Raw genomic sequence first — 25428 nt, 5'->3', positions numbered from 1 at the left:
AAATAGTGATTACAAAGGGCAAGGGGTCTGGGGTGGGAGAAATGGGTAAAGGAGGTAAGATGAGCATGGAAACTAGTCTTTGGTTATAAGTTAAATTCTAATGTTGTCAATATGTAAGTCAAATTATAAGTAAATTTACAATTATTAGTCAAATTATAATTTTTAAGTCAAATTAAAATGTGTACACAAAACATATGTTATAAACCAATGTTACTGGAATTTAAAAAATCATCTAATTCACTTTCTCAAACCTTGATATGCATATGAATCACTGGGTTCTTGTTAAAATGCAGATTCTGATCCAAGAAGCCTGGGAGAATCCTGAGATCCTGCATTTCTAACAAGCTCCCAAGTGATGTAGATGCTGCTATTCCAGGGAACACCCTTCAGCTCACTACAGTCCCTCAGTAGTGTCCAACTTTTTGCAACCCCATGGACTGCAGCATGCCAAGATTCCCTGTCCATCACCAACTCCCAGAGCTTGCTCAACTCATGTCCATCGACTCGGTGATGCGATCCAACCATCTCATCCACTGTCATTCCCTTCTCCTCCTGCCTTCAATCTTTTCCAGCATCAGAGTCTTTTGAAATGAGCCAATTCTTTGCATCAGGTGGCCAAAGTATTGGAGTTTCAGCTTTAGCACTAGTCTTTCCAGTGAATATTCAGGACTGACTTCCTTTAGGATTGACTGGTTAGATTTCCCTGCAGTCCAAGGGACTCTCAAGGGTCTTCTCCAACACCACAGTTTAAATAAATCAATTCTTTGACCCTCAGCTTTCTTTATAGTCCAACTCGCACATCCAAACATGACTACTGGAAAAAACCATAGCTTTGACTAGATAGACCTTTGTCGGCAAAGTAATGGCTCTGTTTTTTAATATGCTGTCTAGGTTGGTCATAACTTTTCTTCCAAGGAGCAAGCATCTTTTGATCTCATGGCTGCAGTCATTGTCCGTAGTGATTTTGGAGCCCAATAAAATAAAGTCTGTCACTGTTTCCATTGTTTTCCCATCTATTTGCCATGAAGTGATGGGACCAGATCCACGATCTTAGTTTTTTGAATGTTGAGTTTTAAGCCAGCTTTTTCATGCTCCTCTTTCACTTTCATCAAGAGGCTGTTTAGTTCCTCTTCACTTTCTGCCATAAGAGTGGTGTCATCTGCATGTCTGAAGTTATTGATATTTCTCCTGGAAATCTTCATTCCAGCTTGTGCTTCATCCAGCCCTGCATTTTGCATGATGTACTCTGTTCAGTTCAGTTCAGTTCAGTCGCTCAGTTGTGTCAGACTCTTTGCCACCCCATGCATTGCAGCACGCCAGGCCTCCCTGTCCATCACCATCTCCCAGAGTTCACTCAAACTCACGTCCATCAAGTCAGTGATGCCATCCAGCCATCTCATCCTCTGTTGTCCCCTTTTCCTCCTGCCCCCAATCCCTCCCAGCATGAGAGTCTTTTCCAATGAGTCAACTCTTCGCATGAGGTGGTCAAAGTATTGGAGTTTCAGATTTAGCATCATTCCTTCCATATAAATCCCAGGGCTGATCTCCTTTAGCATGGACTGGTTGGATCTCCTTGCAGTCCAAGGGACTCTCAAGAGTCTTCTCCAACACCACAGTTCAAAAGCATCAATTCTTTGGCACTCAGTTTTCTTCACAGTCCAACTCTCATATCCATACATGACCACTGGAAAAACCATAGCCTTGACTAGACGGACCTTTGTTGGCAAAGTAATGTCTCTGCTTTTGAATATGCTATCTAGGTTGGTCATAACTTTCTTTCCAAGGAGTAAGCGTCTTTTAATTTCATGGCTGCAATCACCATCTGCAGTGATTTTGGAGCCCAAAAAAATAAAGTCTGACACTGTTTCCACTGTTTTCCCATCTATTTCCTATGAAGTGATGGGACCAGATGCCATGATCTTCGTTTTCTGAATGTTGAGCTTTAAGCCAACTTTTTCACTCTCCACTTTCACTTTCATCAAGAGGCTTTTGAGTTCCTCTTCACTTTCTGCCATAAGGGTGGTGGCATCTGCATATCTGAGGTTATTGATATTTCTCCCAGCAATCTTGATTCCAGCTTGTGTTTCTTCCAGCCCAGCGTTTCTCATGATGTACTCTGCATAGAAGTTAAAGAAGCAGGGTGACAATATACAGCCTTGATGTACTCCTTTTCCTATTTGGAACCAGTCTGGTGTTCCATGTCCAGTTCTAACTGTTGCTTCCTGACCTGCATATGGGTGTCTCAAGAGGTGGGTCAGGTGCCATTTTAGTTCAGTGATTCCTAAAATGTGGACATTCACTCTTGCCATCTCCTGTTTGACCACTTCCAATTTACCTCATTAAAAAATTTAACTCATTTAATCCTTAATAATCCTATAAAGAAGGTAGTGTTATTATAATCCCCATTCTACAGATGCAGAATCTGAGACTCTCAGAGGTGAAGTAGTCTTGTTCAAGACCAAGCTTTAAGAGTATCTGTCTCTAGGACACATTCTTGACTACTATACTGTACCTTACAGTACAATTTATAGCAGATGGGAACAGAAGCACAAAAAAGATGAATGCCTCAATCCTTCTCCTTGGATAAATTATAAAATTAATGTATGTTTTAAGAGGCACTTGGCCACCTGATGCGAAGAGTTGACTCTCTGGAAAAGACCCTGATGCTGGATAAAACTGAGGGCAAGAGAAGGGGGAGACAGAGGATGAGAAGTTGGATGGCATCACTGACTTAGTGGACATAACTTTTGAGCAATTTCAGGGAGATAGTGATGGATAGAAAACCCTAGTGTGCTGCAGTTCATGGGGTTGAAAAGAGTTGGACACGACTTAGCAACAGAACAACAACAAAAGATGCACTGAACCAAGGTGGTTAAATTACAGCTTAAGTCAGACTGCAGTGTTCAGTCCATGCACTGCCCCTGCTACTTCAGTGATTCAGGCAAATTATTTATAGGGTGGACTAAGAATGCTGCCTGCCATATTAGCAAACAAAGGATGTTAGGGCCATCAAGCCATCAGCTGCCTCCAGAGATGAGCCCTGAGGGAACTCAGGTTGAAAAAGAACAGATTAGCCCTAGATAGTTAAGGTGCATATCAAAGGAATGAGATCAGTGAGCCTAGACTCTTGCATCTTCCCATACACAGAAAAGCACTAATTGATTATAATCTTTTGATGTTTCAACTTCCTGGTTTTTGTTGCAAACCCTCGTGTATATCCTGGCTTCTCCCTTCACCCTTCAGAGCAGTCCCTCAGAGCTATCAGAGAAAGCCCTCAGAAAGTCCTCCCAATAAAACAAAATTCTCAACTTTTATGTTGTGTATTTTCTAGTTAACAATAACATTTGTGTTTTTGGTAGAGATTAAATGTTAGAATATACAAACACTTACACAGCACCTAACACTCCAAGTACTCAATAAACGTACAAAGGTCCATCTAGTTAAGGCTATGGTTTTTCCTATGGTCATGTATGGATGTGAGAGTTGGACTGTGAAGAAGGCTGAGCGCCGAAGAATTGATGCTTTTAAACTGTGGTGTTGGAGAAGACTCTTGAGAGTCCCTTGGACTGCAAGGAGATCCAACCAGTCCATTCTGAAGGAGATCAGCCCTGGGATTTCTTTAGAAGGAATGATGCTAAAGCTGAAGCTCCAATACTTTGACCACCTCATGCGAAGAGTTGACTCATTGGAAAAGACTCTGATGCTGGGAGGGATTGGGGGCAAGAGGAGAAGGGGACGACAGAGGATGAGATGGCTGGATGGCATCACTGACTCGATGGACGTGAGTCTGGGTGAACTCCGGGAGTTGGTGATGGACAGGGAGGCCTGGCGTGCTGTGATTCATGGGGTTGCAAAGAGTCGGACATGACTGAGTCACTGAACTGAACTGAATATTACTTTTCAATTCAAAACCCTCTTCAAGTTAAATGTTATGAATGGTCTCCAGATAGAAAATAATTAATTATCCAGGATTTAACATCCTTTCATGTTAGATCAAAAGGGTCCTAGACTTTGAGATTCCTTTAAAGGCAAAAGTATAGCAATGAAAGGAAGACAAATAGATATCCTGCCTGGAAAATTGACTAACTCACCCTGAGAAGGAAATGGCAACCCACTCCAGTGGTCTTGCCTGAAGAATCCCAGGGACGGGGAGCCTGGTGGGCTGCCGTCTATGGGGTCGCACAGAGTCAGACACGACTGAAGCGACTCTGCAGCAGTAGCAGCAGCACCCTGAGAAACACTGAATATACATGGGTTATCTATACTACCTTAATTAACATGATGAAGGAAATCCTTTCTAAATACTTTATTTTCTTCTCTTTTAGGGACAGTTCTAATTCCAGGAACCACTCAGATGACCCAAAAAGACATCCTCTACCGACTACAATCTTCAAAAGCAAAGTGCATTATTACCAATGAAGTTTTAGCTCCAGCAGTTGATGCTGTTGCATCTAAATGTGAAAATCTGCACTCCAAACTAATTGTGTCTCAGAGCCCCAGAGAGGGTTGGGAGAACCTAAAGGAGATGATGAAGTGAGTAACCATAATTGTTGTAGAACAGTTTTCCAAAAAGAAACACAACATTGATAAGATAGTCAACCCTGGATTAACCAGAAAAATGAAAATTAAAATAATAGACAAAGGGAACAACTGGTGATTATAGTGCAAAGCTCTGAGGCAAGGAACTGGTGGTGTTTTTCACAGGTTGGGATCTCAAGGAAGCACACCATAAGACAGACATTAGTTGTGTAAGTGAATTAAGAAGTTATCTTAGAACCAATACCTGTGAAGAAAAGGGAACAATGTGGGATTGGGCAGCTGTTGAAATTTATCATCCACATACTTCAAAAAAGCCATCAGTCAACCTATGGGGATCACTGGAGTTTAGATAGCCCTTCAAAGCTATGTCCAGCTAAAGCAAGAGGTCCAATCAGATCAGATCAGATCAGATCAGTCGCTCAGTCATGTCTGACTCTTTGCAACCCCATGCATTGCAGCAACGCCAGGCCTCCCTGTCCATCACCAACTCCCGGAGTTCACTCAGACTCACATCCATCGAGTCAGTGATGCCATCCAGCCATCTCATCCTCTGTTGTCCCCTTCTCCTCTTGCCCCCAATCCCTCCCAGCATCAGAGTCTTTTCCAATGAGTCAACTCTTCGCATGAGGTGGCCAAAGTACTGGAATTTCAGCTTGAACATCATTCCTTCCAAAGAGATCCCAGGGCTGATTTCCTTCAGAGTGGATTGGTTGGATCTCCTTGCAGTCCAAGGGACTCTCAAGAGTCTTCTCCAACACCACACTTCAAAAGCATCAGTTCTTCAGTGCTCAGCCTTCTTCACAGTCCAACTCTCACATTCATACATGACCACAGGAAAAACCATAGCCTTGACTAGACGAACCTTTGTTGGCAAAGTAATGTCTCTGCTTTTGAATATGCTATCTAGGTTGGTCGTAACTTTCTTTCCAAGGAGTAAGTGTCTTTTAATTTCATGGCTGCAGTCACCATCTGCAGTGATTTTGGAGCCCAGAAAAATAAAGTCTGACACTCTTTCCCCATCTATTTCCCATGAAGTGATGGGACCAGATGCCATGATCTTTGTTTTCTGAATGTTGAGCTTTAAGCCAACTTTTCCACTCTCCACTTCCACTTTCATCAAAAGGCTGTTATGTTCCTCTTCACTTTCTGCCATAAGGGTGGTGTCATCTGCATATCTGAGGTTATTGATATTTCTCCCGCAAATCTTGATTCCAGCTTGTGTTTCTTCCAGTCCAGCCTTTCTCATCATGTACTCTGCATATAAGTTAAATAAACAGGGTGACAATATAGAGCCTTGATGAACTCCTTTTCCTATTTGGAACCAGTCTGTTGTTCCATGTCCAGTTCTAACTGTTGCTTCCTGACCTGCATACACATTTCTCAAGAGGCAGATCAGGTGGTCTGGTATTCCCATCTCTTGAAGAATTTTCCAAGGTTTATTGTGATCCACACAGTCAAAGGCTTTGGCATAGTCAATAAAGCAGAAAGAGATGTTTTTCTGGAACTCTCTTGCTTTTTCCATGATCCAGTGGATGTTGGCAATTTGATCTCTGGTTCCTCTGCCTTTTCTAAAACCAGCTTGAACATCAGGAAGTTCACGGTTCACATATTGCTGAAGCCTGGCTTCAAGAATTTTGAGCATTACTTTACTAGCATGTGAGATGAGTGTAATTGTGTGGTAGTTTGAGCATTCTTTGGCATTGCCTTTCTTTGAGATTGGAATGAAAACTCACCTTTTCCAGTCCTGTGGCCACTGCTGAGTTTTCCAAATGTGCTGGCATATTGAGTGCAGCACTTTCACAGCATCATCTTTCAGGATTTGGAATGGCTCAACTGGAATTCTATCACCTCCACTAGCTTTGTTTGTAGTGATGCTTTCTAAGGCCCACTTGACTTCACATTCCAGGATGTCCAGCTCTAGGTCAGTGATCACACCATCGTGATTATCTGGGTCGTGAAGATCTTTTTTGTACAGTTCTTCTGTTAATCAGTAACTGGGTACAAACTGTCTTTAGAAGGAGGCATGACCTTGAGCAAGGCAGCTATCTTCAGCCAAGGCAATATCTGAAGAGGGATCTCAGCACCTGAAGGGAAGCATGTCCTAAAACTTTGCAGCAGGATCTAGGAGGTGCATCACAGCATCAATCACAGAGCTATTATCATTTCCCATAGGAACTAATCAGAATCAATCCTTCTGTGGATGTTGTATTATTCCCTTGCTGACAGTGACATTTCTATCAGGTTATAGTAAGAAGAATACTTAATAGATGCAATTAATAAAACTATTACACAGATATTCAAGCCCTGATATGGGGTGCTTCTAGGGTCACTTGGAACTTTTTGTCAAGTATTGGTTATCTTAGCTTTAGGGTGGCAGCAAACTCCCTCTCTAGAATGAGCTTCCTACCTTTACTCAACGATTTTGGAGCAAGTTTGCAACTATGGACTTGTTCTTTGTCATTGTTTAGTTGCTAAGTTGTGTCCGACTCTTTGTGACATCATGGACTGTAGCGCACCGGGACTTGTTATGACTCTTCTAAAATAGCTAACATTTGTTGTGTGCATACATGCTCAGTTGTTCAGTTGTGTCCCACTCTTTGAGACCCCATGGACTGTAGCCCACCATGCTCCTCTGTTCATGGCATTTTCCAAGGAGGAATACTGAAATTGCCATTTCCTATTCCAGGGGATCTTCCCAACGCAGGGATTGAACCCATGTCTCCTGTGTCTCCTGCACTGGCAGGTGGATTCTCTATTGAGTTCTTACCAAAAGCCAAATTCTGTTCTAATAAAAATAGTGTTATAATTGTATAATATCTAACACTTATATGGCATTGGTTATGTGCCAAAAACTGCACTTCAGATATATTGGGTTGGCCAAAAAGTTCATTAGAGTTTTTCAATAATATATTATGGAAAACCTCAACAACTTTTTGGCCAACTCAATATTAACTCATTTAAATATCACAACAAACTATGGGGTAGGAACTGTTAAATATACAGATACTCATGCTCAGTCACTTCAGTCATATCCAACTCTTTGCGACACTATGGATGGGATTTTCTGGGCAAGAATACTGGAGTGGGGTTGCCATTCCCTCCTCCAGGGGTTTTTCCTGACCCAGGGATCAAACTCACATCTTCTGCATTGCAGGTGGATTCTCTGGTTAGACAGATAAATAAGGTCAAATGTTAGGATCTGGCAGAACTGCATTTCACACTCAGGCAGTCTAGCTTCTAAGCCCACACTATTACCTGCTAGGTTTACTGCTTCTGAGAGATTGGTACAATAAACCTTCCGTAGGTTTCATGAGCAATAATATTTGTGATAGAAGTGATAGGTACACAGTTATAGGTACTAGCTTTATAATGAAAAAAATTATGGAATCATAGCCTAAACATTTGGTTTAGCTATGTTAGGATTTAAAAATAGAAATAGTTCTCATAGCTGAATATTTCTGATTCATTCATTTTCAGCTCAATATTTCCTAATAAAATTCTGTATGATTCTTAGAGCCTCAAATGTACAGAGTTTATTTCCTTTCAGCTGCCCTGATGTATGACATATATAAAAGCCCAATTATCATCTGGAACCAAAATGTTTTCTTTCTTTAACTGAAACCCTTCCTTCCCTAAGTGGATACATAGATCCTCTTCAGTCTTTTTGCTTACTATATTCAGAACTATGTAGATTCTCTTGTGCGAAACAGAAAAACCATCCTTTTGAGGGGGCAGCAAATGGTTTTTTACAAACGGGATGGATAATAAATATATAGGATTTGCAGGCCATGTAGTCTCTATCATACCTACTCACTGTCATAGTGTAGAAAGCAGTCATAGGCAATACGTAAAAGAATGGACACAGTTGTGTTGCAATAAAACTTTATCTGTGAAAACAAAAGGCAGGCCATGCTTGGCCCATAGGCCTGTAGTTTAATGACCCCTGCCTTATACCATTACACATGACTTCTATTAACATACTCATTTTTTTTAAATCACATTTTACCTCACATATACATGATTAGAAGATCATAGAATACTCATTCTGTAGAAGGTATGATAAAATTCTTGAGTTTTTTGTAATGCTTTCACTCTTCTTCATCACACAGTAAAAAGCTATGAAGTCAACCTGTTATAAATGGGCTATTGATGGCAAAGTTTAGCTTGTTTCCATGAAAGCACCTTAAAAGATGGAGAGAGATGGCTTTTACCTTGGAATTCAGTATAAGTCCCTGGGGCTTAATCAATGAGATGAAGAGGTCTGAGTAAATCCTTTTCTGTGGTAACAGTCTATGATACTGTGTTTAATATATACAACCATTGTAATTCTTCCTTCATAGACATGCCAGTGACAACCACACCTGTGTGAAGACAAAACACAATGAGATGATGGCCATTTTCTTTACCAGTGGAACAAGTGGATATCCTAAAATGACTGGACACACCCACAGCAGTTTTGGTTTGGGATTATCTATAAATGGAAGGTATTTTCACAGAACTGTAGTTTGAAGTGTCAATGCTACAAAAATGATGATTCCTTTATTTGTATTTTAAATTTGTTTCCATATATATATATATATATATATATATAGTTAAGTCTCTCTCTCTATATCTCAAGTGTGTGTGTGTATATATATATATATATATATATATTTATATCTCAAATGTATATATGTTGTTGTTGTTCACTTTCTAAGTTGTGTCCAACTCTTTGCGACCCCACGAACTGCAGCATGCCATGCTTCCCTGTCCTTCACTATCTCCCAGAGTTTGCTCAGATTCATATCCATTGAGTTGGTGATGCTATGTAGCCATCTCATCCTCTGCTGTCCTCTTCTCCTTTTGCCTTCAATCTTTCCCAGCATCAGGGTGTTCTCCAGTGAGTCTGCTCTTCGTATCAGGAGGCCAGAGTATTGGAGCTTCAGGTTTAGCATAAGTTCTTCCAATGAATATTCAGGGTTGATTTCCTTTAGAATTGACTGGTTTGATCTCCCTGCTGTCCAAGAGTCTCTCAAGAGTCTTCTCCAGCACCACAGATTGAAACCATCAATTCTATGGTGCTCTGCCTTCCTTATGGTCCAGCTCTCACATCCATACATGACTACTGGAAAAACAATAGCCTTGACTATATGGCCTTTTGTCAGCAAAGTGATGTCTTCTCTTTTACTATGCTGTCTAGCTTTCAAATAGTTTTCCTTCCAAGGAGCAAGTGTCTTTTAATTTCATGGCTGCAGTCACTGTCCACAGTGATTTTGGAGCCCAAGAAAAGAAAATCTGTCACTGCTTCCACTTTTCTCCCTTCTAAGTGATGGGACTGGATGCCATGATCCTAATTTTTTAAATGTTAAGCTTTAAGCCAGCTTTTTCACTCTCCTCTTTCATCCTCATCAAGAGGCTCTTTAGTTCCTCTTCACTTTCTGTCATTAGTGTGGTTTCATTTACATATCTGAGGTTAATGATATTTCTCCAGACATTCTTGATTTCAGTTTGTGATTCATCCAGCCTGACATTTCCAGTGATGTACTCTGCATATAAGGCAAATAAGCAGGGTGACAATATACAGCCTTGTTGTGCTCCTTTCCCAATTTTGAACTAGTCATTTATTTATTGTCTAAATAAAGTTCTAAATGTTGCTTCTTGACCCACATACAGGTTTGTCAAGAGACAGGTAAGGTGGTCTGGTATTCCCATCTCTTTAAGAATTTTCCACAGTTTGTTTTATCTATCAAGTCGATTCTTTGTGCAGTCAGTGGCTCAAACAGCAAAGAATCCGCCTGCAATGTGGGAGACCTGGGTTCAATCCCTGGGTTGGGAAGATCCCCTGGAGAATGAAATTACAACCCACTCAAGTATTCTTCTCAGGAGAATCCCATGGACAGAAAAGCCTGGTGGGCTACAGTCCATGGAATCGCAAAGATTCAGACATGACTAAGCACAGCACAGAAAATACAGTCAGCAAAAAAAAAAAAAGATTGGGAGCTGACTGTGGCTCAGATCATGAACTCCTTATTGCCAAATTTATATTTAAATTGAAGGAAGTATGGAAAATCACTAGACCATTCACATATGACCTAAATCAAATCCCTTACGATTATACAGTGGAATTGGCAAATAGATTCAAGGGATTAGATCTGAAAGACAGAGTGCCTGAAGAACTACGAACAGAGGTTCATGACATTGTACAGGAGATAGTGATCAAGACCATCCCCCAAAAAGAGAAATGCAAAAAGAAAAAATGGTGTCTGAGGAGGCCTTACACATAGCTGAGAAAAGAAGAGAAGCTAAAGGCAAAAAGAAAAGGTAAGATATACCCATCTGGATGCAGAGTTCCAAGGAATAGCAAGGAGAGATAAGAAAGCCTTCCTCAGTGATCAATGCAAAGAAATAGAGGAAAAAAACAGAATGGGAAAGACTAGAGATCTCTTCAAGAAAATTAGAGATACCAAGGAACATTTCATGTAAAGATGGGCACAATAGTACAGAAACAGTATGGACCTAACAGAAGCATAAGATATTAAGAAGAGGTGGAAAGAATACACAGAAGAACTATACAAAAAAGATTTTCACAACCCAGATAACCACAATGGTGTGATCAGTCGCCTAGAGCCAGACATCCTGGAATGCAAAGTCAAGTGGGCCTTAGGAAACATCACTACGAACAAAGCTAGTGGAGATGATGGAATTCCAGTTGAGCTATTTCAAGTCCTAAAAGATGATGCTGTGAAAGTGCTGCTGCACTCAATATGCCAGAAAATTTGGAAAACTCAGCAGTGGCCACAGGACTGGAAAAGGTCAGTTTTCATTCCAATCCCTAAGAAAGGCAATGCCAAAGAATGTTCAAACTACTGCACAATTGCACTCATCTCACACACCAGCAGAGTAATGCTCAAAATTCTCCAAGCCTGGCTTCAACAATATGTGGATCAAAAACTTCCAGATGTTCAAGCTGGTTTTAGAAAAGGCAGAGGAACCAGAGATCAAATTGCCAACATCCATTGGAACATCGAAAAAGCAAGAGAGCTCCAGAAAAACATCTACTTCTGCTTTATTGACTATGTCAAAGCCTTTGACTGTGTGGATCACCACAAACTGTGGAAAATTCTTAAAGAGATGGGAATACCAGACCACCTTACCTGCCTCCTGAGAAATCTGTATGCAGGTCAAGAAGCAACAGTTAGAACCGGACATGGAAAAACAGACTGGTTCCCAATTGGGAAAGAAGTAGATCAAGGCTGTATATTGTCACGCTGCTTATTTAACTTTTATGCAGAGTACATCTTGAGAAACGCTGGGTTGGATGAAGCACAAGCTGGGATCAAGATTGTTGGGAGAAATATCAATAAAATCAGATACACAGATGACACCACCTTATGGCAGAAAGTGAAGAAGTAAAAAGCCTCTTGATGAAAGTGAAAGAGGAGAGTGAAACAGTTGGCTTAAAACTCAACATTCAAAAAAACTAAGATCATGACATCTGGTCCCATCACTTCATGGCCAATTGATGGGGAAACAATGGAAGCAGTGACAGACTTTATTTTCTTGAGCTCCAAAATCACTGCAGATGGTGACTGCAGCCATGAAATCAAAAGATGCTTGCTCCTTGGGAAATAAGCTATGACCAACCTAGAGAGCATATTAAAAAGCAGAGACATTACTTTGCCAACAAAGGTCTGTCTAATCAAGGTTATAGTTTTTCCAGTAGTCATGTACGGATGTGAGAGTTGGACTATAAAGAAAGCTGAGTGCCAAAGAATTAATGCTTTTTAAATGTGGAGTTGGAGAAGACTCTTGAGAGTCCCTTGGACTGCAAAGAGATCAAACCAGTCAATCCTGAAGGAAAACAGTCCTGAATATTATTGGAAGGACTGATGTTGAAGCTGAAACTCCAATACTTTGGCCACCTGATGCGAAGAACTGAATCATTGAAAAGACCCCGATGCTGGGAAAGATGGGGGCAGGAGGAGAAGGGGACGACAGAGGAATCAATGCTTGGATGAAATCACTGACTTGATGGACATGAATTTGAGCAAGCTCCAGGAGCTGGTGATGGACAGAGAAGCCTGGCATGCTACAGGCTATGGGGTCGGAAAGTGTCGGACACGACTGGGCAACTAAACTGAGCTGATTCTTTGTTTACCTAGGTTCTGGCTGGATTTGACCCCTTTGGATGTCATGTGGAATACCTCTGACACAGGCTGGGCAAAATCTGCATGGAGTAGTGTTTTTTCTCCGTGGATCCAGGGAGCATGTGTATTTGCACATTATTTGCCGCGGTTTGAGCCAACTTCCATCTTGCAAGTAAGGCAGAGCACAAGAGGTCAATATTTAGAAGTGAATTAGCACTATTACTGACAGGACTAGTGAATAAAGTAACTTGTAGAAATCAGAGTAGATAACGTTATTTAAGGTATTCCACAATGGAAAATCAATAAGCTTGAAAAGATATACAGAGGAAAGGTGTGAGAGTGTTTGTGTGTGTGTGAAAGTCACTCAGCCGTTTCCGACTCTTTGCGAGTCCATGAACTGTATTATACAGTCCATGGAATTCTCCAGGCCAGAATACTGGAGTGGGTAGCCTTTCCCTTCTCCAGGGGACCTTCCTAACCCAGGGATCGAACCCAGGTCCACGGCATTGCAGGTGGATTCTTTACTAACTGAGCCACAAGGGAAGCCCATTAGAGTGTTTACATTAGAATAAATAATGGTCTAAGTTTTACTATGTCTACCATAGGTATTTAAGTACTTATTAAAAATTGTGTAAGACCACTTCTTCTAAATTGCAGACACTTTCCAAGTTTCCCATCACAGTCTTCTGTTCAGCACCAACTGCATACAGAATGCTTGTACAGAATGATAAGGCCAGGTAAGTAAAGTTGGTAAATGGGCACTTATGGGCAGAGAGGAAAGGAAGAGGAAGATACAAAATAAAGGATCTCTCTGCCTAAAAACATATCTCCAGATCAGTAGGTATGGTATTTAGCAATCTTTTCTCTTCCTTGTCCTTCTTGCTTATATTCTGTACATGATAACTACTATATCCAACGTGGGTTCCCTCAAGCAGAGAGAGGAAAGATGGTTCAAGCCACATGTATAGCTCTGAGCCCAGTGTTTATCCTTTGTCTGTTACAAGAGCTGAGAAAATATACATCACCCTTATTCAAAACCCTATCCCAGCAAACAGGAAAGAAAATGAATGTCTTTTACTTTATTACTGATTCCATTTGAAAGTATTACATGGTCACTACTTTTAAACTGATTTAATTTTTAAATAGGAAACAATTCACATGACATAAAATTCAATAGGTATGTAAGAATATATAGTGAAAAGTCTTCCTCCACACCTTGTCTTCAGTTTTAGTTCTCCTTCTCCCTGAGATTTATGCCTGCACAAGCCAATATGCATATGTTCTCTCTCCACTCTTTTAAAATGAGACATGATATGCACGCAGTTCTGCCCCTTCTTTTCTTCACGTACAATACATTCTGAAACTGTGCTGTCCAATTTGGTAACCACTAGGAGAAGGCAATGGCACCCCACTCCAGTACTCCTGCCAGGAAAATCCCATGGACAGAGGGGCCTGGTGGGCTGCAGTCCATGGGGCCGCTAAGAATCGGACATGACTGGGTGACTTCACTTTCACTTTTATGCACTGGAGAAGGAAATGGCAACCCACTCCAGTGTTCTTGCCCGCAGAATCCCAGGGACGGGGCAGCCTGGTGGGCTGCCGTCTATGGGGTCGCACAGAGTTGAACACGACTGAAGTGACTTAGCAGCAGCAGCAGCAGCCACATATAGTTATTTACATTTTAATTAAATTAAAATTCAGCTCCAAACTATAATTAATAATACATTATTACATATTCGAAGTATTACATATTCGAAGTTGCTAAGACAGTAGATCTTAAAACTTCTCATCACAGGAAAAAATAGTCTTGTAACTATGTAGGGTAACAGATGTTAACTAGACTTGTTGTGCAATCATTTCACCATATGTACAAATATCAAATCACAACATTGTAAATCAAAAAGTAATATAACATTATAAGTCAATTATATTTCAATGAAAAAAAATTCAGTGCCTTGGTTACACTAGTCTTGTTTCAAGTGCCCAATAGTCACACAGGACTAGAGGATACAATAGTGGACAGCTCAGTATAGAAATTTCTGTCATAACAAAAAATTCTATTGGATAGTACAACCCAGGAGCATCTTCATTCCTTCTTTTTTTTTTTAACAACTGTATAGTGTTCTATTGTATAAATGCTCCACAATCAATTTAACCAATTAGAAAGCTTTTTATCACTGATTTAACATAATATTATGTGGTACCTTCCCTAGGGATGGCATGGTTTTTCTTTGCAAAAAGTCACGCCACCCCCAATCCTCCCCCTCCCTCCGCCCCCCACCAATAAAATGGAGAAAAAGAAAAAAAAAACTTGGTGTTTCATGATAAAATTGTTTATTTTGTATCAGAGAGGAAAGTTAAGGGAAAAACTAAAACATTTTGTACTGAAATTTCACTAGAAATAATCCTAATTTCCATTTTTATCCATTTTCCTCCTAAATTTAACTCCTTATCTGTTTTCTGAGAAGCTATAAGTTCAAGAGCTTGAAGCACTGTGTAAGTGCTGGGGAACCAATCAACCCTGAAGTGACTGAACAATGGAGAAACAGGACAGGTCTGGATATCTACGAAGGATATGGACAGACTGAAACGGTATACAGACTTCACTGAAAAGACACGGCTGAACTCAGTTCAGCCAGATAAATAAAAACCAAAGTGCTACCATGTGTAAAATAGCTAGTGGGAAGCTGCTGCTATGTAACACGGGGAGTTCAGCCTGGTGCTCTGGGATGACCTAGAGGGGTGGAATGGGGGTGTGTGTTGAGAGAGGTTCAAGAGGGAGGGGATATATATATATATATATATAAAATTATGACTGATTTGCATTGTTGTATGGAAGAAACCAACACAACACTATAAGGAAATTATCCTTCAATTAAAAAAAAAAACAAATTGTTTATTGTAGCTTTGTGATTGAGGGATAGGGAGGGAATGGAGTGATTAGAAGAAACAGTTTCTTTAAAAAAAAAATGAGGGAAGATGGTTACAAAAGAGCTCTGTAAGAGATGCAATTGTTTACATAGTCATTCACTGAGGAAAGCCACTATAAAATTGACTAGGACCAGGGCATTAAAAAATTTATGTATAATATCATATATGAAACGAATAGCCAGTCCAGGTTCGATGCATGATACTGAATGCTTGGGGCTGGTGCACTGGGACGACCCAGAGGGAGGGTATGGGGAGGGAGGAGGGAGGAGGGTTCAGGATGGGGAACACGTGTACACCTGTGGCGGATTCACGTTGATGTATGGCAAAACCAATACAATATTGTAAAGTAATTAACCTCCAGTTAAAATAAATAAATTTATTAAAAAAATACTAGATGTATAAAAAGATTTCTCTTTGTATAATAAGGAAATATCTTAGGGCTTTGCTGAAAAAATAGAAAATGCTGAGCTCCTTGTTACTTGAAATATTAAGTTTGCTGGACAACTCCTTCACAGAACACTCTAAAAAGGTTTATCTAAAGAACTCATGGAAATACGAAATTCTAGAGGAAATGAAATAACAAAAATTGTTATGTAGGAAAGAGAGGAATAAGATAGGGCAGATAAGTGAAAGACTGAAATAAATTTTTCATTGTCTTTATATACTGCTTCAATTTATGAACCATGAGAAAGTAGTACCTGGTCAAAAATTAAAATACAAAAAATAAAATAAAAACAAAAATCGATGAATTTATTAAATAGAAATAGCATAACAAGTACCATGTGAATATGAGTATAAATGTTTTCATAAATATGGATGTTTTAGTAGTTACAAATTTACTTAATATTTTAACTATATTAGTGTCTGTCTATAATTCTTGAGAGCAGGAAATGTTTTAATGTGAGCCTGGTTCATAGTAAGCTCTAAATAAATATTTATTGAATGAATGCATGGTGGATAAATGAATAGATATAAGTTATTTGTAATGCTACTTTACTCTTTTTTATTCTTAACTAGGTACTAATCTGTGGAAATTTTAAGGGAATGAAAATTAAGCCTGGCTCAATGGGAAAACCTTCTCCTGCTTTTGATGTTAAGGTTTGTACATCCCTTTCCAGGAAAATATTTAACAACCCAATCTGTTTACCCCTACCCCACTTCTACTCCCTTACACTATTAGTTTTGATGATGATTATGCTACTTCCATGATATCTTAACCTCCATATAAAGATGGAAACGGTTTAGAAACATTAGCTTGTCTCTTTTTTTCTCCAAAGCAGTTATTTGTGCCAAATAGTTTTATGCATTTTATAAATACTTATTTTCAGAAGGAACCTATGAGAGACACAGCAGTATCAGAACCATTTTACAGATGAGGTTGAGAGCGGTTAAAGGACTCACCCAAGGTTACATAGTTAGTAGCTGCTAGTTCTAGAATTCAATCCTAAGCAATCTGGTACGAACATCCATACTCTTGACTGAAACACTATGTTGCCCCTTCTGGTTAGGGAGCTCCAGGTCTTCTAAAAGCGTTGACTAGGACAAAACAGGCTACAATTCAACAGTGGTTATAGGTTCTCCCTCTTCCTGCAGCATGCCTGGCTAGTTCCTGGCAGTCAAGAAACTATTTTCATCACTTGATCCTCAGGGGGCATCCTATTACCCCATTAGCGCACTTTGCTCAGGGTTAGAACTGTTCTCAGATCAATCCAGTCAAAGTTAAGTGTAGACAAAGGAACTTATATTAACACATAAAAAATACCAACAAAAACACAAAATGGATGAGTTTACAGAGAACTCAGTATCAAACTTAACTGAGGGTTAGTTGTAAATTAGACCAATGCTTCCCAAGCTTATCTGATCATAAAGAATCACATAGGTACATGTGAGAAATACAAATTCTCAGGCTTCTTCTTCTCTACAGAGTCTGATTCAATAAATTTAGGGTAGGATCCTGAAATCCTAAGGTGTTTTAAACAAGTACCTCAAGTAATTCTAACTCTGCTATGAAAACTTGTCTAAAGGTAGGATTGCCTGATGGCTTTTATTTTGGCTCTCCTGTTCATTACTGAGTATCTCTGGGTAAGCTGTTAAACTCTGTTTCCTGATATATAAAACAGGGACCAAGGTGAACAACTTGTTCCAGTTTGACTGGAACTTACTTAGCTTTCAGTTCAATTCAATTGCTGTCGTGTCTGACTTTTTGCAACCCTATTGACTGTGGCACAACAGGCTTCCCTGTCCATCATCAACTCCCAGGGCTTGTTCAAAATCATGTTCATTGAAGTCGGTGACGACATTCACATCTCCTTCTGCCTTCAGTCTTTCCCAGCATCAGAGTCTTTCCAATGAGTCAGTTCTTTGAATCAGGTGTCCAAAGTATTGTGGTTTCAGCTTCAGCATCAGTCCTTCAAATGAATATTCAGGACTGTTTTCCTTCAGGATTGACTGGTTTGATCTCCTTGTAGTCCAAGGGACTCTCAAGAGTTTTCTCCAATACTACAGCTCAAAAGCATCAATTCTTCAATGCTCAGCTTTCTTTATAGTCCAACTCTCATGACCATTCATGACTACTGGAAAAACCATAGCTTTGACTGGACAGACCTTTGTCAGCAAAGTAATATCTCTGCTTTTTAATATGCTGTCTAGGTTGCTCATAGCTTTTCCTCCAAGGACCAAGCATCTTTTGATTTCAAGGCTGCAGTTACCATCTGCAGTGATTTTGGAGCCCAAGAAAATAAAGTCTGTCCTGTTTCCATTGTTTCCCCATCTATTTGCCATGAAGAGATGGGACCAGAGGCCATGATATTAATTTTTTGAATGGTGAGTTTTAAGTGAGCTTTTCCACTCTCCTCTTTCACTTTCATCAAGAGGCTGTTTAGTTCCTCTTCATTTTCTGCCATAAGGGTGGTATCCTCTGTGTATCTGAGCTTACTGATATTTCTTCCAGCAATCTTGATTCCAGCTTGTGCTTCATCCGGCCTAGCATTTCACATGATGTACTCTGCATATAAGTTAAATAAGCAGGGTGACAATATACAGCCTTGAGGTACTTCTTTCCCAATTTGGAACCAGTCTGTTGTTCCATGTCCGGTTCTAACTGTTACTTTTTGACCTGCATGCAGGTTTCTCAGGAGGCAGGTAAGGTGGTCTGGTATTCTGATCTCTTGAAGAATTTTCCACAGTTTGTTGTGATCTACACAGTCAAAGGCTTTGGTGTAATCAATAAAGCAGAAGTGGATTTTTTGGGGGAAATCCCTTGCTTTTTCTATGATCCATTGGATATTGGCAATTCGATCTATGCTTCCTCTGCCTTTTCTAAATCCAGCTTGAACATGTGGAAGTTCACAGTTCATGTACTGTTGAAGCCTGGCTTGGAGAATTTTGAGCATTAGTTTGCTAGTGTGTGAGATGAGTGCAATTTTGTGGTAGTTTGGACATTCTTTGGCATTGCCCTTCTTTGGGATTGGAATGAAAACACCTTTTCCAGTCCTGTGGCCACTGCTGAGTTTTCCAAATTTGCTGGCATAAGGAGTGAAGCACTTTCACAGCATCATCTTTTAGGATTTAAAATAGCTCAACTGGAATTCCATCACCTCCACTAGCTTTGTTTGTGGTGATGTTTCCTAAGGCCAACTTGACTTCACATTCCAGGATGTCTGGCTCTAGCTGAGTGATCACTCCATTGTGGTTATCTGGGTCATGAAGATCTTTTTTGTATAGTTCTTCTGTGTATTCTTACCACCTCTTCTTAATATCTTCTGCTTCTGTTAGGTCCATACCATTTCTGTCCTTTATTGTGGCCATCTTTGCATGAAATATTCCCTTGGTATCTCTAATTTTCTTGAAGAGATCTCTAGTCTTTCCCATTCTATTGTTTTCCTCTATTTCTTTGCATTGGTCACTGAGGAAGGCTTTCTTATCTCTCCTTACTATTCTTCAGAACTCTGCATTCAAATAGGTATATCTTTCCTTTTTCTCCTCCTTTTCTCAGCTATTTTATGGCCTCAGACAGCCATTTTGCCTTTTTACATTTCTTTTTCTTGGGGATGGTCTTGATCACTACCTCCTGTACAATGTCAAGAACCTCTGTCCATAGTTCTTCAGGCACTCTATCAAATCTAATCCCTTGAATCTATTTGCCAATTCCACTGTATAATTGTAAGTGGTTTGATTTAGGTAATATGTGAATGGTCTGGTGGTTTTCCCTACTTCCTTCAATTTAAGTCTGAATTTTGCAGTAAGTTCATGATCTGAGCCAGAGTCAGCTCCTGGTCTTGTTTTTGCTGACTGTATAGAGCTTCTCCATCTTTAGCTGCAAAGAATATAATCAATCTGATTTCGGTGATATCCATTTGTAGAGTCTTCTCTTTTGTTGTTGAAAGAGGGTGTTTTCTATGACCAGTGCTTCCCTGATAGCTCAGTTGGTAAAGAATCCACCTGCAATGAAGAAGATCCTGGTTCCATTCCTGGGTCGGCTACATCCAGTATTCTTGGGCTTCCCTGGTTGCTCAGCTTGTAATGAATCTGCCTGCAGTGTGGAAGACCTGGGTTCGATCTCTGGTTTGGGAAGGTCCCCTGGAGAAAGGAAAGGCTACCAACTCCAGTATCCTGGCTTGGAGAATTCCAAGGACTATACAGTCCATGGGCCACAAGACTCAGACACGACTGAGCAACTTTCACTATTTAGCTTTAGGCCTGAAAGTATTGATAGTATGTCCTGAGGATACACCCCTGCCTTCAGTTCAGTTCAGTTCAGTCACTCAATCGTGTCCGACTCTTTGAGACACCATGAAGTGCAGCACGCCAGGCCTCCCTGTCCATCACCAACTCCTGGAGTTCACTCAAACTCATGTCCCTCGAGTTGGTGATGCCATCCAGCCATCTCATTCTCTGTCGTCCCCTTCTCCTTCTGCCCCCAATCCCTCCCAGCATCAGAGTCTTTTCCAATGAGTCAACTCTTCGCATGAGGTGGCCAAAGACTGGAGTTTCAGCTTTAGCATCATTCTTTCCAAAGAACACCCAGGGCTGATCTCCTTTAGAATGGATTGGTTGGATCTCCTTGCAGTCCAAGAGACTCTCAAGAGTCTTCTCCAACACCACAGTTCAAAAGCATCAATTCTTTGGCGCTCAGCTTTCTTCACAGTCCAACTCTCACATCCATACATGACCACTGGAAAAACCATAGCCTTGACTAGATGGACCTTTGTTGGCAAAGTAACGTCGCTGCTTTTCAATATGCTACCTAGGTTGGTCATAGCTTTCCTTCCAAGGAGTAAGCATTTTTTAAATTTCATGGCTGCAGTCACCATCTGCAGTGATTTTAGTCATGGGCAAATCAAGATGGTTAGTAACTCTAATAATAAAAGGACAGATTTTATAGGGTTCTAGTGAGGATTAATGCAATAATATTTCTAAAGAGCATAGAAAAGTGGTTGGCACATAAAGATCCACAAGATAGGTATTATTAGAAATATAGACCAGTGGAACAAGATATAAAGCCCAGAGATAAATGCACACACCTATGGGTACCTTATCCACAATGGAGGCAAGAATATACAATGGAGAAAAGACAGCCTCTTCAATAAGCAGTGCTGGGGAAACTGGATAACTATGTGTAAAATAATGAAATTAGAACACTTCCTTAACACCATACACAAAAATAAACTCAAAATGGACTAAAGACCTACATGTAGGGCCAAAAACTATCAAAGTCATAGGGGAAAACATAGGCATAACACTCTGACATAAATTGCAGCATCTATTTGACCTATCTCTTAGAGTAATGGAAAGAACAAAAATAAACACATGGGATCTAATTAAACTTAAAAACTTGTGCACAGCAAAGGAAACTATAAACAAGATGGAAAGACAACCCTCAGAATGAGAGAAAATAATTGCAAATGAAACAACTGACAAAGGATTAATCTCCAAAATATATAAGCAGCTCATGCATTTCAATATCAGAAAAACAAATAAACTAATACAAAAATGGGCAGAAGATCTAAACAGACCTTTCTCCAAAGACACATGGCCAACAAACACATGAAAAGATGCTCAAAACCGCTCATTATTTGAGAAATGGAAATCAAAAACACCATGAGGTATGACCTCACAATGATCAGAATGGCCAGCATTGAAAAATCTACAAACAATAAATGCTGGAGAGGATGTGGAGAAAAGGGAATCCTCTTGCACTGTTGGTAGGACCAACAGTTGTTGATGCAACCACTGTGGAGAACCTTATAGAGATTCCTTTAAAAACTAGGAATAACACTACTACATGGCCCAGTAACCCCATTACTAGGCATGTACCCTGAGAAAATCATAATTGAAAAAGACACATGTACCCTAAAGTTCATAGCAGCACCATTTACAATAGCTAGAACATGGAAGCAACGTAGATGCCCATCAACAGATGATATACAATGGAATATTACTCAGCCATAAAAAGGAATGAATCTGAGTCAGTGGTAGTCAGGTAGATGAAACTAGAGCCTGTTACACAGAGTGAAGTTAAGTCAGAAAGAGAAAAACAACTACTGTTTATTAACACATATATACTGAATTTTGAAAAAATGGTACCGATGAACCTATTTGCAGGGCAGGAATAGGGATGTAGAAGTAAAGAACAGACTTGTGGACACAATGGGGAAGGAAAAGGTAGGACAAATTGAGAGAGTAGCATTGACATATATACACTACCAGGTATAAAACAGATAGGTAGTGGGAAGCTGCTATTAATATACAACACAGAAAGCACAGCCTGGCACTCCATGATGACATAGAGGGGTGGGAGGGAGGCTCTAGAGGGAGGGATAGTAATAGTAATGACTTATTTGGGTTGTTGTATGGCAGAAACCAATGCAACATTGTAAAGCAATTATCCTCCAATTAAAAATAAAATAATAAAAAACAAAAGATAGGTGCTATTATTATTATTATTCACCTCTCCCCCGAATTTGTTTCCTTTGAAAAGCTTTTCTAAGAAGAGATGGTAGAACAGCAGTAGTTACATTCAGTAGAAAGACTTAATAGTTCATTGGTTAATATTAATAGGCTGCCTTAAGTTAGAGAAAGAAATATTGATGATTAAGCATTATCTGCAATACAAGTAATCAAGCTGGCATTTCACACAGATGTTTTCTCTTGATGACAACCCCCAACATACATGGCTATCAGGGTCTCACAGACATAGCTGTATTCATAGCCATCCCAACTGCAATGTACCACCAGTTCCCCACTCATTCAAGCCCAGTGATTTATTAGAGTAACTATCTTTAATGAAAACTTGTGTGGACGAGAGGAACAGTGCACCAGCATCTCTACCGTCATTTATTTATCCAAATATTTATCCAAATCTTTTCCATTGTGGTAAAAAACATGTAACTTAAAATTTATTAGTTTGACCATTTTTAAGTGCATCATTCAATGGTATTAAATAATACCATATTAAATAATGTTGTGCAGCTGTTACCACTATCCATCTCCATAACTCTTTTCATCTTGGAAAACTAAAACTCTATATATACTGAACAATAACTCAATTCCTCTTCCCACTTGACCCTCACAATCACCATTCTACTTTCTGCCTCTATGATTTTAACTACTTTAGGTACTATATATAAGTGGAATCATACAGTAGTCATTTTTTGTAATCAGCTTATTACATTTAACATAATGTCCGCAAAGTTCATCCATGTTGTAGCTGCTGCTGCTGCTGCTAAGTCACTTCAGTCGTGTCCCACTCTGTGCAGCCCCATAGAGGGCAGCCCGCTAGGCTCCCCCGTCCCTGGGATTCTCCAGGCAAGAACCCTGGAGTGGGTTGCCATTTCTTTCTCCAATGCGTGAAAGTGAAAAGTGAAAGTGAAGTCGCTCAGCCGTGTCCAACTCTTCGCGACCCCATGGACTGCAGCCCACCAGGCTCCTCTGTCCATGGGATTTTCCAGGCAAGAGTACATATTGTAGCATGTGTCGGGATTTCTTTCCTTTGAAGGCTGAATAATGTTCCATTGCATATGTGTACCACATTATGCTTGTTCATTCATTTATTGATGAGTGCTTGGGTTGCTTCCACATTTTAACCATTGTGAATAATGATAAACACGGTAAACCAGTAAATCTTTGAAACCGTTTTTAATTCTTTTGAGTATATACTCAGAAGTAAAGTTGCTGGATTATATGGTAATTTTATTTTTACAATTTTTTATTGGAGTATAGCTGATTTACAATGTTGTGTTAACACACAACCAAGGTATACAACAGGTATACAACAAAGTAAATCACTTATACACATGGTAATTTTAATTTCTTGAGAAATTGCCATACTGTTTTCCACAGTGGCTATACCATTTTGCATTCCCACCAATAGTGCACAAACATCTTTACCAACATTTGTTGTTTTGTTTTTTTGATAGTAGCCATCTTAGTAGGTGTGAGATTGTAGTTTTGATATGCATTTGTCTCATGTGGCCACCTTCATTTTTAACTCTTTCCCATGGGCTTTTGTTATTGTGCCCCTCCTTACCTACCTAGGAGCATCTTTAGTGATATTCTAAAATCTGAGCATGTACTCTAACTAGCTGGATGCCAGACTTTTGCAGCTTCAAAGATCAAATCTCATAATTTTCATATTTAAACATTCTAAGACCCCTTGAACAGGGAGGTATGTGATTCTCCCCAGAGATAGAATATTTTATCTATGTTTCTATCTACTCAATAGTAGTCTGTGTAAAGTAATCAGAACTCTTAACATTTCTCTATTCTATCAATAATACCTTGAAATCTGTGGCCAAATATTAGATGACTCGGTGGGAATTTACACTTTTTTATTTGCAAGAATTTAAAAATAAGTTCTTACATTTAGAATTCTTTTGCCTTTTCAGTTTCTTATTGGGGACTTATATAAGCCCTTTTTGTTCTGGAAAGGGCCAGATAAAGATATCCTTTGCTAACAAGCTACATCTCAGATTAAGGGTGTATATAAAAGCAGTGTGGAGTTTTCATATTTAGAAACAGCTAAAAGAGCAGAATAGGTAAGCAAGCAATCTGAGAAATGCTTAGTTATATTTTAAGAAAATGAATTTAACTCCCTGGAAAGATTACACAGAGAAGTATAATGATGAAAAGCACAGGTTCTACAGTATGATTGCTGAGATTTGAATTTCACCTCAACCATGCACTGTGGCGTTACTTAAACTCTCTGTGCCTTTGTTTTTTTTAATATGTAAAATGAGCATAATAATACTCCTAACCAGATAAAGTTGTTGTAAGGACTAAAGAAGATAGCACACATGAAATAGAGCATTAACATTTATTATTTAGGATGTGGTAAGTGCTTAATAAATGCCAGCTACTATTAGGTACTTCAGAGAACATGAGAGGATAAGAGAGCAAGGCTTCAGCTTACCCACCGTCTCAGCCACAAAACAGTTCCCTTTTCCTAATAAACACATTTGGCTTCTGAGGTAAGATTTTGTTTGTTTCCCAAAGTTGGAAAACCAGTAATTAAATACTTCTGAAAGAAAAAGACAATAAGATATATCACAAATGATAAAAGCAGGTTGCAAAACACTATAATATAAAGTGATCATATTTTTTCTGTCTATATCATCTCAAAGGATATTACTAGAATGTGATTATTGCTGGATGATAGAATTAAAGAAAAATTTTATTCTTTCACATTTTGCTAAACTGCATTTTACAATGTAATTTACAATAAGAATTTAAATTATATTTCTCTTAGGAATTTTGCTTAATTTTTTAAACTTAAAATTTTTCTGAAGTCTGCATTCTTAAATGGCAAAAAAAACCCCAAAAACATCAAAAACTG

The 25428-nt window shown here is 39.4% G+C and overlaps 1 protein-coding gene across 1 annotated transcript in view; it reads left to right on the top strand.

Annotated features, from left to right (window-relative positions):
* ACSM3 (acyl-CoA synthetase medium chain family member 3) overlaps window positions 1-25428 on the top strand; it is a 56429-nt gene that overhangs the window by 26202 nt on the left and 4799 nt on the right. The window contains exons 4-9 of the mRNA XM_027528072.1: window positions 4326-4533; window positions 8880-9023; window positions 12681-12837; window positions 13323-13402; window positions 15134-15257; window positions 16614-16694. Of these exons, the coding sequence (XP_027383873.1) occupies window positions 4326-4533; window positions 8880-9023; window positions 12681-12837; window positions 13323-13402; window positions 15134-15257; window positions 16614-16694 (794 nt within the window). The remainder of the gene's footprint in view (window positions 1-4325; window positions 4534-8879; window positions 9024-12680; window positions 12838-13322; window positions 13403-15133; window positions 15258-16613; window positions 16695-25428) is intronic.

The sequence above is a fragment of the Bos indicus x Bos taurus genome, chromosome 25, assembly GCF_003369695.1.
Source record: "Bos indicus x Bos taurus breed Angus x Brahman F1 hybrid chromosome 25, Bos_hybrid_MaternalHap_v2.0, whole genome shotgun sequence".
Taxonomy (NCBI): domain Eukaryota; kingdom Metazoa; phylum Chordata; class Mammalia; order Artiodactyla; family Bovidae; genus Bos; species Bos indicus x Bos taurus.
The sequence above is the reverse complement of the archived record's forward strand: the minus strand, read 5'-3'. Positions and strand labels throughout refer to the sequence as shown.